Here is a 15,366-nt window from a genome sequence, read left to right on the forward strand (position 1 = left end):
CACCCGTGTTGAGGGTCAGAAGGGCAGAGGTGAGGGAGCCCACTCTTACCTCCTGCTGGCGATCTGACAGGAAGTCCAGGATTCAGCTACACGAAGCAGGGTGAAGGCTGAGGTCTCTGAGCTTCTTGTCGAGCCAGGAGGGAATTATTGTGCTAAATGCTGAAATGTTGTCCAAGAACAGCATTCTCACATAAGCATCCCTCTTCTCCAGATGTGTAAGGATGGTGTGGCTATTGCGTTGTCTTGTTGATCGGTTGTGTCGGTAGGTGAATTGTAGGGGGGTCCAGTGTAGATGGTAGCATGCTGTAGATGTAGTCCTTGACCAGCCTCTCAAAGTATTTGCTTATTATTGAAGTGAGTGCGATAGGACGCCAGTCATTCAGACATGTTACCTTGGTCTTTTTAGGTACAGGAACAATGGTGGATGTTTTGAAGCAGGAGGGCACTCTATACTGGGAGAGGGAGAGATTAAAAATGTCTGTAAGCATATCTGCCAGTTGTGTCATTTGACAAGCCATCTGGGAATCTTATTATCGCCCACAGAACCTCCTATCTGTTCTCCTAGCTAACAAATCCTTGATCGCCTCAGTGTGTTTCTTCTTCCCCCTTCCCATCTGAGTCACAGACCATCTGAGTCTCAGTGGCAGAGACCCGGCCACTGTGACTTTCCTTTATTAGGTCAATCCCCCCCCGGCAGTATCCAAAGTGATATACATGCGGTTGAGGGGGATAGCCACAAGAGCATTGGTTCCTTAACCCCTTTCCCTTCCTGACTGTCACCCAGTTTGGGTAGTTTCATATCCTATCCCATCTTCATATCTCATCTGTCTCCAGAAGCTCCTATTACGTAAAAGGATGTTTTCTTAGGAAGACCTTTCTGGGTAAGTCTGATGGCAGAGACCTCGCTCATTTGCCCTGAGTGCACACTGCTACAGCCTATCTCATCTGTAGAGTGCAGACGTGTCTCCAGTCATCTCACTTGACTACAACTGCCCCAGGCTGTCTTTGTCTTTGCTGCAACATCCACACAAGTAGACAAGGGCCATGACAGATCAAGAGTTCATCTTCATCATCAAGAAGTCGGGTTCAGAGTCTTATACAGCAGGATCAAAGTTGCCTTTCAGTCTGGTGGTACATGTGCTCAAATTTTTGTATCTTTTGTTCTGATGGGAGGCAGGACAAGAGTGAATGACTGGACTGGAAGGTGTCCTTGATTATGGTGGCTGCTTTTCTGAAAAGTCACTGAGGGGACGCTGGTTTTTGTGGTGGACAGAACTGTCTTCACAACACTCTGCAATTTCTTGCAGTCTTGGGCTGAGCAGTTGCCTTACTATGATGCTTTCTATGGTGCTCCTGTAAAAATTGGTGATGGTCATTCGAGGACATGCTAAATTTGCTTGGCCTTCTAAAGAAGTGGAAGTTCTGGTGTACTTTCCTGACCACAGTTGCTGCAAGTGCAAATTTCAACTCTCCAATAACTGCTTATGTTATAGGAACAAGGCAGAATGAAGATATGCAAATTCTTTTGTACATTGGTTGTTTGTCAGTCTTCGTGTGTAACTTTTCAGTAATTCTATTGTATTTCTTTGTTCTACTGTGAATGCCTGCAAGAAAATGAATCTCAGGGTTGTATATGGTGACATATGCCTACTTTGATAATAAATTTCTTTTCAACTTTGAACTTATTTTGCTTGGAAGTCTGTACAGAGAAGATGTCAGGGATAAGTTTTTTACACAGAGAGTGGTGAGTCCATGGAATGGGCTGCCAGCAATGGTGGTGGAGGCAGATACAAAAGGGTCTTTTAAGAGATTCTTGGATAGGTACATGGAGCCTTGAAAAATAGAGTGGTATGGGTAAACCTAGGTAATTTCTGAAGTAAGTACATGTTCGGCACAGCATTGTGGGCTGAAAAGCCTGTGTTGTGCTGTAGGTTTTCTATGTTTCTATAAGAAATAGGAGCAGGAGGAGGCCATCTGGCCCATCAAGCCTGCTCCACCATTCAGTAAGATCATGGTTGATCTGGCCACGGACTCATTTCCACCTACTGCCTTTTGCCCATAACCCTTAATCCCCCTACTATCCAAAGATCTATCCAACCTTGTCTTAATCCCCCTACTATCCAAAGATCTATTCAACCTTGTCTTAATCCCCCTACTATCCAAAGATCTATCCAACCTTGTCTTAATCCCCCTACTATCCAAAGATCTATCCAACCTTGTCCTAAATATATTTACAGAGTTAGTCTCTACCGATTCATTGGGCAGAGAATTTCACGGATTCACCATTCTCTGGGGAAAGCAATTCCTCCTAAATCTACTCCCCGAATCTTCAAACAATTGGCTTGCCAGGTATTGCCCGGTCTTTAAAAGTCTTGGCACATCCTGTTCCCTGCTGCCCTCATTGATTGGGATGGTTTCAAATGTAGCTACTGATATACAACTGTTTAACTGGCACTCAGTCCAGAATCTGTGTAAGTATGCTGCTATACACTGAAGCCCTGGGTTCACTTGAGCAACTAACTACTAAGATTAGGAATCATTTAGTTGAACCCACTGTCACTGTGCTTCCCCAGTATCAGAAGATTGACCAATCCCAATGCAAGATCTGAGATGTCTTTGATTTAACGGGTTGAGGAAATAGAAGACATATATCCTAGATGACTCACACACAGTGACAACTTGCAAAAATTATCGAGGGCAGTTGTTGAATGTGGTGAGGCTCCATGAGTCAAAAAGACTTTTGGTATTGACTGGACTTCGGAGTGGTAGCCAAAACAAACACCCAAGTGCCATCCACAATATTAGCTAAAATGAAGAGTCTTGGCCTGAAATATCAATTCTTTATTCCTCTCTATAGATGGCATTTTCCATGTGTACCTCTAAAATGAATATGAAAGTCTTTTAATCCATATTTCCAGTCTTAACTCAAACCATCAAATTCCTTAGCCTTATTTTAAAATGCCTGGAATATTTCTACAACATTCAAAATCATGATCCATGGCCTTTGATTTTGTTTGTTAAAAAATTAAAACACTTTCAACTCATTGAGTTATAAATTACTAAACCTGTTCGACATTTAAAAAATTACCTTGGGGAGATGAGTGCACTTTTGAACTTGTGACTGCTGAAATGAGCATCATGGAGACTGTAGCTGGGAGAGTTTTTATTCAACACTCATGGAAAAAAATTAAAGATGGGCAGAGAGTCATAAACAACTCCATCTCGAAACAGTGAGGAAAATTGAAGCATCGAGATGAAGGTGTTTGGAGCAAGTCAGCAAGGTCTCCTGATGGAGGCTGTGTCCTGGGTCCACCACCAGGATGATGGTGTTTGGTTCCAATCAGTGATTGCTCCCAACAGAGACCAGAGGGTCAGCAATTGTTCCCAATGGGGCCAGAGGGTCAGTGCTTGCTCCCAACAGAGACCGGGGGTCAGCAATCATTCCCAATGGGGCCAGAGGGTCAGCGATCACTCCCAATGGGGTCAAAGGCTCAGTGCTTGCTCCCAATGGGGCCAGAGGGTCAGCGATCGCTTCCAATGGGGCCGTGGGTCAGCGATCATTCCAAACAAGACCAGAGGGGCAGCAATTGCTCTCAATGGGACCAGTGGGTTAGTGATTACACCCAGTGGGGCCAGGGGTCAGCGATTGCTCCCAACAAGGCCAGAGGGTCAGCATTCGTTCCCAACAGAGGCTACCATTCGGACCAGGCGTGAGTTCTGAATCATGGAAGGACTGTTCGAAGTTCTGATATTACCTGATCAGACTGTACTTTATATTGGACTCTTTCAGTTTTTCAGCATTTTCCTTCTTGTGGCTGAACGGCGGGTGGGTGATAAATAAGTTCTTTATGGGTGGGTGGTGGGGTTGGGTGTATTGTGTTTTTGATGCTACTGTGGCTGTTCGTTTTTGTGAGTGAGAGGGTCGGTTGCTGTTTTCTTCAGTGGGGAGGGTATAGGAATGTCTTGCTGTTTTTTCTGCGAGAGGGGAATCAGGGATTGTTATTGTTGCTATTGCTTCTGTGGGGATGGGGTCTTGGATTATTATTGTGCTTTTTCCTGTGGGGGAGAGGGTCAGGGATTGTTATTGTCGCTCCTCTTTTCTGCGGGGAGGGGTTGGGCATTCTGGGGTCTGCGAGTTTTCTTTCTTTTATTTTTTCATGTGTATTCATGGCTATCTGGAGAAGGCAAATATCAGAATTGTATTGCACATGCATACTTTGACAATAGTACTAGTACTTTGAACCTTGAACACAGCGGATCTTCTGAAGTGAATTTAGTCTTGCCTCCTCGCATAATGTTCATTAACTTTTTAAAAGCAAATATGTTAATAAATGATTAACTAAAGTATCAGAGGCTGTTTACACAGAGAGTGGTGAGTGCATGGACTGCCCTAGCAGGGTGGTGGTGGAGGGCAGATAAATTAAGGGCATTTAAGACACTCTTAGATAGGCACATGAATGATAGAAAAATGGAGGAGTGCTCTATGTAGGAGGGAAGGGTCTGATTGATCTTGGAACAGATTAAAAGGTCAGCACTAAGGGCACAAGAGCCTGTGCTGTGCTGTACTATCCTATGAACTATAATTACCTACTTTATTTTAGGTAGGTAACTTTGCGGAATTAGTTATTTAGAATGATAACGGATCCTAACTAGTAGAAGCTCGTTGAATATTCAAGTACCTATGATTGGTTCAAGAGCTTCTGAGAACAAACTCTGGAGACTACAAATATCACTGGGTTTTTTTTGTGTTGAGGATGGCTCTCTGACGATACAAATAACCAGAATATTCGGTAACAGAGCAGGCCTGAATTCAGCTTTCCACTCAGTGGCCACTTTATTAGGTACAGCTGTCCACCTGCTCGTTAATGCAAATATCTAATCAGCCAATCATGTGGCTACATCTCAATGCATAAAAGCATGCAGACAGGGTCTGGCAGTTCAATTGTTGTTCAGACCAAACAACAGAATGGGGGAAGATTTAAGTGACTTTGACTGTGGAATATTGCTGGTGCTAGATGGGGTGGTTTATATCTCAGAAACTGCTGATTTCCTGAGATTTTCACACATAGCAGTCTGTAGAGATTGCAGAGAATGTGGCAAAAAAATTGAAAAAGAAAACACATCAAGTGAGCGGCAGTTCTATGTTAGTGAGAGGTCAGAGGAGAATGGCCAGACTGGTTCACGCTGACAAGGTGACAGTGACTCAAATAGCCACATGCTACAACAATGGTGTGCAGAAAAGCATCTCTGAACACACATGTTGAATCTTGAAGATAATAGACTACAGCAGCAGAAAATCATAAAAATACACTCAGTAGGCACTTTATTGGATACTGGAGGTACCTAATAAAATTGCTGCTGAGTGTGCAAGTAATCAGAAAATTAAGTGACACAACAGGCCTGAATTATTAATTAAGTGTCAGGATAAGTCTTTAATAAAGCTGTTACAGGAGATGTCCACTTAATGCCTTCCATGATTTCATCCTGAAGATTTTAATGGCCACTAATTAAATAAAGCATTCTTGTCTTCCCCTGTATGGTTTCAAGGGTATAGAGACAGAAAGTCCCATACCCAATAATTTGTTTCTTTGGCTTCAAGGTGTAAGTTGAAGTTGGCTTGTGAACAGGTTTTATTTCCTGAAGACTCAAGAGATCTTACTTTTCTTTTTCGAATATTCCATCTTGAAGCCGAGACTCACAAACATGAAAATCTGCCGATGCTGGAAATCATGGTTATACATACAAAACGATGGAGTTCTTGAAGCCTAGACTGATTGTTTCGTAGGATTTCAGCACCACACAGATGCTAGGAATTTGTGGAATCAATTCCTCAAATCCCTTTCCATCTCTAACTTATTCTCTTCCAGAATGTTGCTTTGTGAAACCTGCCCCTTTGATCAAGCTTTCTCTCAGCTGTCCTGATGTCTCTTTTTATGTTTATGGCTCCATGCCAATGGTTTAAAGATAATGAGGGTGTGAAATGACTTAGGACTATTGTATATTAAAGGTGTGTTACTTAAATGCATGTTATTGTTAATGAACAAGATTTAATTTCCTTGTACTGCATTTATTCTGTATTAATACACTTGCATAATCACGAGTCAATTAATCTTTTAGAAATTAATTTTAAGTCAATTCTGCATTTCCTCTCAGGTTTAAGATGAGGTGGCTTGTTCCTCTGTACCTTAACTCCCTTGCGATAGAAAAGAAACCTGAGACACAGGTGTGATGTCTGGCAAATGGGATAATCTCACATGCAGCTATATACCTGGTTCCTGCTGCTTATTTTGAATGACACCATACCTGGCTTCTCTCAGCCAACTAATTCCACGGGAAAGTAGCTTACCTCTAGGCAATTTAACTGAAACCAGCCAGTCCACTTCTGAGTTGAGTGCAGATCTCAACACTGAGATTAGACATTGTTTCCAAATATAGTCTGATAAATAATTGCAATGAAAATGGATATTTAATTACTTCATGAATTAATTCATTGTTTAAAACCAATTAAACCTTATTTCAGAAACTGTTCTATTTGTTGAGTAAAATTGTGAAGGGCAGATTTGTCATTTACCATGTGGGAAATAATTTAACAGTTAAATTTACTAATAGTCACAATCTATTATGAGGTATTTTGGATATAAACAAAAGCAATCCAAGGCACTTCCTAAAGCTTTGTATATCAATTTACAAAACTGACAGATGAAAAACGAGAAGCTGACTTTGGTTTTCTGTTTAGGTAATCACTTCCCTTTGATTCCCCCACTGCCTTCTTCTTTCCATTCCCTATTCCTACCTTCTCACCCCTCTTCCTCTCCTTGCCATCATGACCTGCCCAGCATCACCTCCCTTTAGCTCCCCATCTTCTTCCCTTTATTTCATGGGTCGCTATCCTCTCCTCTTAGATTCCTTTGGCTTCAGCACTTTCCCTCTTCCACATTTGAACTCCTAGCTGTTTCCATCACCGACTTTCCCCTTTACCTGGTCTCACCTATCACCTGCAAGCTTGTAATAATTCCCCTCCCTCCACCTTCTTATTCTGACTTTTGCCACCTTCCTTTTCGTTCCTGATGAAGGGTCTTGGCCAGAAACACTGGTGGTTTATTTCCCCACAGGAAATCTTGAACAGTTCAGAGACACAGGAGAATATAGATGATGGAATATGGAGCAAAATTACAAGCTGCTGGAGGACCTCAATGGGTTGGGCAGGAAAATGGAGAGTTGAACTTTCTTGTCAGGACCCAGTCCTGAAGCAAGGGCTTCATCCAAAATATCAGCTATCCATTTCCCTCCACAGATGCTGCCTGACTCACTGAGTTCCTCCAGCAATTTGGTTTTTGTTGCTCATGTGCAGCATACTTGCACATCGAATGAGAGATAGCGATTGCTACTTGACAGTTTGTAGGGTTATAAAATGTTTTCAGAATTAGTTTTATTTATTTGTTTTTTTGTATTTGTACAGTTTGTCTTTTTTGCATGCTGGTTGTTTGTCAGTCTTGTTTCTTTGTAGCTTTTCATTGATTTTATTGTATTTCTTTGCTCTATTGTGAATGCCTGCAAAGAAATTAATCTCAGGGTAGTAGTGCAATCACTGGAGTCGAGTATGGTATTCTCTGAAGGGGTCCTCTATTGGTGGGTCCACAGATGGCTGTAGAGGCTGACCTGGTACTGAACAGGCAAAAGTGGTGGATGAGGGGTAATATACCTCAGGGTGGTATATACAGTATGGTGACAATCATTTCTGTGCAAAAGTCTTAGGCACATATATATAGCTAGGGTGCCTAAGAGTACTGTATTTGTCAATGTGAAGCAGAGAGCGAATTTGTAAATCTGACGGGAGCAAAGGATGTTGGGAATGGCAAGGGTGGAGACGTGGCAGAGAAGGAGTATTAGAGGGAGGGGGTGGTTTGGATGCAGACACACCCAGCCCCGAGACACCAGACAAACTCACTTGATTCCAAACAGTTGGTTTATTGATCATTACAGGATGTCTCTCTGGTGTTGCCTGCTCCCTCCCTTCTTCCTTCCCCTTTTCCCAACCCTTTTTCCCTCTCCCTGCCCCTTCCCATTCTCAGTCCACATTAGAGATCCATATCAGAATCGGGTTGATCATCAATCATATATATCATGAAATTTCTTCTTTTTTGTCGCAGCAGTACAGTGCAATACATAAAATTACTACAGTATCATGCAAAAGTTTTAGGCACCCCAGTTATATATGTATGCATATGACTCTTGCCTGCAGGAACACAGTTACTGAACAATTTTAATCATAAATTTACTTTGAACTTTGAACATTTGCACTTTGAAATCACTGCAACTAACGGCAAAGAGCACATTGAGCTGTTATCAGATGCCAAGGTGACCTCTTTGCCTCTTCAGTTTTCTTTCCTCCTTTAAAACATTCCTTAAAATGTACAGTTATGTCCAAGGTGATGGCCATTTGCCCTGATATCTACTTACATGACTCAGTGTGAAATGTTATTTGTTAGCAGCCCCATGAAGTTCTTTGCTCCCTTAAACCTGCTAGAAGCTGTAGCCATTGTTACCAGCATGAGGGTAGAAAATTGTATTAGTAAGAGGTGAGTTCGATACTTAGGTTCCAAGTGTTGCTGGGCAACAGAGGTCTACCAAGGTCCGGTACAATTGTAACATTTCATCCCTGTTCTTACACTCAAAACCTCTTGCAATGAAGACCATTTGTCTTCTTAGCTGTCTACTGCACTTACTCGCTTATTTTCATTGACTCTTGAATGACGGCACCTTGGTTTCATTGCATTTCCCCAGTTCTGGATATACTTTGATGCTCTCCTGTTTTTGTGGATAACCTGACATTTACCCACATAACACTGCATAGGAAACTAAACCTGAGGTTATAAGGAAGCGCAATCAAGTGGTTCTATTGACATACAAAGGACTAACTCCAATGTTGCTTCTCAAAATCTTTTTAAAAATTAGTCAGCTATTGACAGCTCTGTCACCTGCTGTAGCTTAAAATGGTGATCCACATGATACTACTGAATTTTGATTCTCACATATCTCGATCTTCCCAATTTTGTTTGTTGGATTTTGCGTGCAGGAACACAGTAAATAATCGGAGACCAAAATACAGATACAGTGGATTCCAATTAATTGAGACACATCGGGACCTGTATATTTTGGGCTAATTAAGTGGCTGCCCCAATTAGCCAAAATTTCATGAAAACATATACAGAAGACAAGCTACCATTTAACTGAGTAACAAATCATGTATTTAAATGAAGTACAGAACAAAGTAGAACACTAGCAAGACTACTACAATACTATAAAACTGTGATCCATAATAGCAATCAGAGCAATTCATCCAGTGTATACTGCTATGTTCTTTTGATTGACTGTAAATGTGCAAAAGAAGTGAAGATAATGGACTGCACTTGTACATTGTTTTCAACCATTGCAGCCTCCAAATCTTCATTTTCATTGTAATATTCAAGATGATTGTCAATACTTACAAATTCTTAATAGTTCCTAACTTGTTGAAGTAGTAAGATTGCTTCATTTTCAGTCCTAGTCATTTCTGGTATCTCCAAGCCTGAATGCTTGAAACTGCAGTGAGCAAAACAGTTCCAAATTGTCTTACTGCTTATTTCTCACCAACTATCAGTAACAAAAATCACTGATTTTTGAGCACAAACACATTCAATTGATGCTATTTAAAAACTTGTTCTGTCTAAGCATAGTGTATTGTTTAATGGTCACATAATTGCATTCGATTGATAATATTTAGAGACTTCAGCAGAAGTCTCTGTCTCAGTTAAGCAGCAGGTAAGCAGTGTTCCAAATAAAAGAAGGGAATCTTGGCAATGTTCCTGATTGGTTTTTATTCTTTAAGAGTTGTTGCAAATAAGTGGCTGTCTTGATTAATGGATGGCTCAATTAACCAGAATCCACTGTACTTCCAAATTAGGACAGTTAGACTAGACATCAGAACAGAAGAAATTTGAGCCCCATTTTTTCACTGAGCTTTCTCTATCTTAATCTAACTAATCCTAGTGAAGACAAAACACTACAGGCCCTCTGGCCCATGATGTTGTGCCAATCTTTTAACCTACTACAAGATCAATCTAACTTTTCCCTCCTAGATAGCCCTCATTTTTCTATCACCCATGTTCAGTCCGGAGTTTCTTAAATGTCCCTAATGTATCTGCCACCACCCCGAACAGCACATTACACACACTCACCACTCTGTGTAAAAAAAGAACATTTAACATCCTAACATCCTTCCTTTCCTTTTCTCTAATCACTTTAAAATTATTGCCCCTCATATTAACATCTCTACCCTTGGGAAAAAAGTTTTTGGCTGCCCACTTGATCAATGTCTCTTATCATCTTGTACACCTCTACCAAGTCACCTGTCATTGTTCTTCATCTAAAGAAAAAAGCTATCGCTCACTCAACCTATCCTCATAAGACATGCTCTTTAATCCTGGTAAATTCCCTCTGCGCTCTCTCTAAAGCTTCCACATCCTTCCTAAAGTAAGATGACCAGAAATTAACAGAATATTCTAAGTGTGGTCTAACCAGTGTTTTTTTTAGAGCTGCAATATTACCTCACAGCTGTATAAAACTTTAGTATTTCATTCAGTAAAATCATAATTGAAGTGATCTGCCTCAGCAAGTGAAAGGTTGGCTTATTTGCCTGTGTGCCATACTTTTGTATACCTTCACAAGGAATTTTGAAAAAGAAAAGCCCAGCTTTGATGAAGCTTGTCGCCAACATATCCATCTTTCAATGATGCGGTGTTGTTTACAAGTTTCAATATGAAAAGACTGATCATATTACATGTATATAATTGGGAAATTCCTTTGACCCTCAGCTGTTATATTGTTTATTACACAGGCCTCTTGTGAAAGTGATGGGAACATGCTGGGTTTTCACCAATATACCCCACTGCCTCAAGGGACTCGTGATGGCAGTAACCACAAAGGTAAGACTCCACTTTGGCCAAAGTCGCATTAATGTTCGTGAGAAATACAAAGTCGGGTGTGAGTGTGACCCTTGAGAAGGATGCAGAGACCTCCAGTGTGAGTTGGACAAGTTGAGTGATTGGGTAAGTACAGTGTAATGTGAGTAAATGTCAAGTTATCCACAAAAAATAAAACAGGAAACCAGATTGTCTAAATACATCAGGATCAGGAGAAATGCAATGAAACCAAATGTCCCGATACACCAGTCAATGGAAGTGAGTGTGTCAGTGTGCTAGACCACTAAGAAGGTAAATAGACTGTTGGTCTTCATTGCAAGAGGTTTTGAGTGCAAGGACAGGGGTGATTTGTTGCAATTGTACAGGGTCTTGGTGTGACCGCATGCTGTATACTGTGTGCAGTTCTTATCTTCCTCCCTGTTCTTGTGATGGATGGAGTGTAACTTACATTCACATAACTAACTCCTGGGCTTAGAGAACTATGTGTAAAGATAGGGTGGACTGATTGTATTTATATTTTGAACACAGAACAGAACAATACAGGACATTCCCTTTGGCCCATGATGTTCTGCTAAACCAATTACCTCATCTCTGTTCTGAGACTGTCCCCTCTGGTCTGCACTTCCCAACTATAGGAAACGTCTTCTCCATGTTCATTCTATCCAGGCCTTTCTATATTCAGTGGGTTTCAATGAGACAATCACTCATTCTTTCAAACTCCAGCAAGTACAGGCCCAGAGCCATCAAACTTCCCTCATAGGTTAACTGTGGAAAAGTCAATAAATATATTCAGGAAGGAGTTAGATATAACTCTTGTGGATACAGAGATTTGGGAATATGGAGAGAAAACAGGAACTGGATACTGTTTAGGTGATCAACCACTGTCATATTGAATGGTGGAGCAGATTGTCAGGGCTGAATTGCCTACTCCTTTCCTAGTTTCAATACTTCTAATCTAAATGTCTTTGAAGTGTGAGACATAGACTAAAACTTGTAACACAGAATTGCTGGGAAAATTAAATAACAACATTTGCCACTAACTAATCTGTTCCTGCATTGTAGGAGGATGTCAAGGCTGGAGAGGGAGCAGAAGAGATTTACCAGGATGCTGCCTGGATTAGATGGCACGTGCTATATTGAGAGTTTGGACACACTTGGGTTGCCTTCTCTGGAGTGGCAGAGGCTGAAGGGAGACCTGATAGAAGTTTAAAAGATTATGAAATGCCTAGATAGCATAGGTACACAGTATTATTTCCCCGTTGTGGAAATGTCTAATATCAGAGGGTGTGCATTCAAGGTGAGAGAGGATAAGTTCAAAGGAGATGCAAGAGGCAGGTTTTTGACACAGAGAGTTGTGGGTGCCTGGAGTGCCCTGGTGGTGGTAAAGGCGGGTGCATTAGGGACATGAGACATTTAGATAGGCACGTGAACGTAAGGGAACTGGAAGGGTATGGACATTGTTTAGACAGAAGGGATTTGATTACTAAGTTTGGCGACACATTGTGGGCTGAAGGACTTGTTCCAGAACTATGTTCTATATATTAGGCAATACTCTCAGTAATTAATGGTGCAAGACTTTATCTAGCTGTCCATTTTTGGAGCATTTGCAGAAGTATTGCTATGACTGGCTTGGTAATCTATACATCAATTCTGTTATTAGCTTTAATTGGCAATGACCCCCATTCTGTCTATGACTAATTTGTCATTATTAATTTTGATGCGTTCACTTTCACTGTGCTGAGTATAATGGAGTAATTAACACCTGAATACTTGACTAATAGTTATATTTTCTGTGCCTTAAAGGTGCCTGACTTTCTTTTAAATTGAAATTATTTATCAATTGTAATTGCGGTTGTATAGAATGCTTTTCTCTGCAATAAATTTTGTAAATAATGAATGCTCTGAAGATTTATAGATTCCATTTGCATTCAGTTACATTATCATGCTCTCAGGGTACTCCAGATGGTTGCCAATGGACCAAACATGTCCTCAGCTTTAAAGCCTCATCTTTGATACTGCATTTGGAGCATCTTTAGAGCAACTTGCTGAATCGTGCAGAGTTAACCCACTAAGCAATAATTTTTGATTGATGTGTTCCTGGCGTGGTAACGTAGCGGGTAGTACAACACTCTTACAGCACCTGCAACCTGAGTTCACATGCCACCCTTCTCTGTTAGAAGTTTATAAGTTTTCCCCTTGACCACATGGGTTTCCTCCAGGGACTCTGGTTTCCTCCCTCATTCCAAAGACATGTAGCGTAGGTTAATTGGTTACAAGGGTATAATTGGACAGCATGGGTGCGGTGACCTGGAAAGGTCTGTTACCATGCTGTATCTCTAAATAAAATAAAACTCTGGATCTAGGTACGTGATCCTAGGTAAAAAGAATCTGAGTTGTAATAATGATTGAGTACAAGTGGAAGGAAAGGCTAACTCAACTCAGAATATGCTGATTAACTTTGTAATGACAATTGGAATAGTAACTGGAGAGAGAGAAGGGGAATGAACACTAGGTCACTTCTCATTCCAGGTTAAAACCTAGCTCTTCACAGCCACTCCATGAAACAGATTAATCCTTCAGAAAACACACACATCTCACATCTTCTGGCCTATTAAAATTTTGATCTGTTTTCTGAAAATTCCTTACCCCTCTTTCCTCTGTGTTTAGCAGATATGACCTAGATTGCAAAGGGTTGGATGTACATGACAGTCTCATTGTCCATAAAGGAAGGTGCATGTAGTTTTGGGAGAATCTCCCAGGTCAGCATTGCATATGGCATCACAGTATCATTCAGTTTTAGACTCAAAATGGAAGCCATGTAGGCGGCCTGAGGTACAGATAAATTTCTGCATCTCAGAATGGACTGGGCTGCATCACTGGGTGGACGCAACCCAGTCCATCACAGGCAAAGCCCTCCACGCCATTGAGGACACTTACGTGGACCACTGCCACAAGAAAGCAGCATCCATCATCAAGGACACCCACCATGCTCTCTTCTTGCTGCTGCCATTGGGAAGGAGGTACAGGATCTTTTGGTCCCACACCACCAGGCTCAGGAACAGTTACTACACTACAACCATCAGGCTTCTGAACTAATTCCACACCTATGAATTTGCTTTCATGGACTCTGCAACTCATGTTCTCAATATTATTTATTTATTGATTTTGCACTTTGATTATTTGCCTGTCTTTGTGTATAGTTTTTCAATGATTCTGTTGTATTTCTTTGTCCTCCTGTGAATGTCCACAATAAATTGAATCTCATATAATAGAATGGATTCCTGTTAATTGGGACACATTGGGACCAGTACATTTTGGCCATTAGCTGAAGTTTCATGGGAATAGTTAGAAGATATAAAAATGACAAACTGCCTGTAGTGGTCAATTGTAGCAAACCAGTGCTGCTACTGGCAACCCCCACAGATTGTTACCCTTTCATGGCAGCCCTCCAATCAATCCAATAATGATGTTCCAAAGTTGAAGAACTGTATATATTAACGACTAGCAAGACACACAGTCATGAAACGATGCAGTGAAGCATACTTTAACATAATTAAACAGTCAACAAAAGATATGATATCTGTTGCTCCTCAGCTCCAAGATGCCCAAAACAAAGCACAATTGCATAACTTATTCCTTACACTGCTATTTAACTGAGTATTTAAATGAAATACAGAACAAATGAGAATGCTGACAATACTACTACAGAACTATAAAACTGTAGTTCCTAATAGATATCAGGTGGAGGAATTCATCCACAGTATATGCTGCTGTGATCTTTTGATTGACTGTGAACATATCATCACAGGCACCTAGTGCAGATATTGGACTGTGATCACACAGTACATTTGATGATTGCATCCTACAAATCTTCATTTTCATTGTAACATTCAAGATGATTACCGACGCCTTCTAATTCTTAACTCGTTGAAGTAGTGGAATTGTTTCACTTTCATCCCCGGCTGCTGTTTCTGGCATCTTCAAACAAACCTGAATGCTTGAAACCACAGTGAGCAAAAGAGTTCTAAATTGCCTCACTGCTTATTTTTCACAAACTATTAGTGACAAAGATCACTGCCTTTTGAACACAAACACACACAATTGATGCTATTTAAGAACTGTCCATTCTAACCATGGTATAGTGCTTAGTGGCCACGTAAGTACACCCAACTGACATTAGTTAGAAACTTCTGCAACAGTCTCCTAGACCATTCCCTTGTGTTTATGTCCTTATGTTTTTATGTAACTCCAGCCTTGCATATACAACAGAAAGGGAAGGCATAGGATGAACACAACAAGATGGACGTGATTAAAGTTAAGACGGGCTGACAGAACATAAAATAGCCAGCGTCTGTGGGAAACATTTGTGGCAATGTTGGGTGCTTCCACAACTTGCTTGCTCTCT

The 15,366-nt window shown here is 40.9% G+C and overlaps 1 protein-coding gene across 3 annotated transcripts in view; it reads left to right on the plus strand.

Annotated features, from left to right (window-relative positions):
- The window catches only part of lrmda (leucine rich melanocyte differentiation associated), a 1,051,240-nt gene that overhangs the window by 925,692 nt on the left and 110,182 nt on the right, over window positions 1-15,366 (plus strand). For all 3 annotated transcript variants that reach the window (XM_073025431.1, XM_073025432.1, XM_073025435.1), the window contains one exon: window positions 10,877-10,964. In XM_073025431.1, the coding sequence (XP_072881532.1) occupies window positions 10,877-10,964 (88 nt within the window). The remainder of the gene's footprint in view (window positions 1-10,876; window positions 10,965-15,366) is intronic.

This window comes from Hemitrygon akajei, chromosome 21, assembly GCF_048418815.1.
Source record: "Hemitrygon akajei chromosome 21, sHemAka1.3, whole genome shotgun sequence".
NCBI lineage: Eukaryota > Metazoa > Chordata > Chondrichthyes > Myliobatiformes > Dasyatidae > Hemitrygon > Hemitrygon akajei.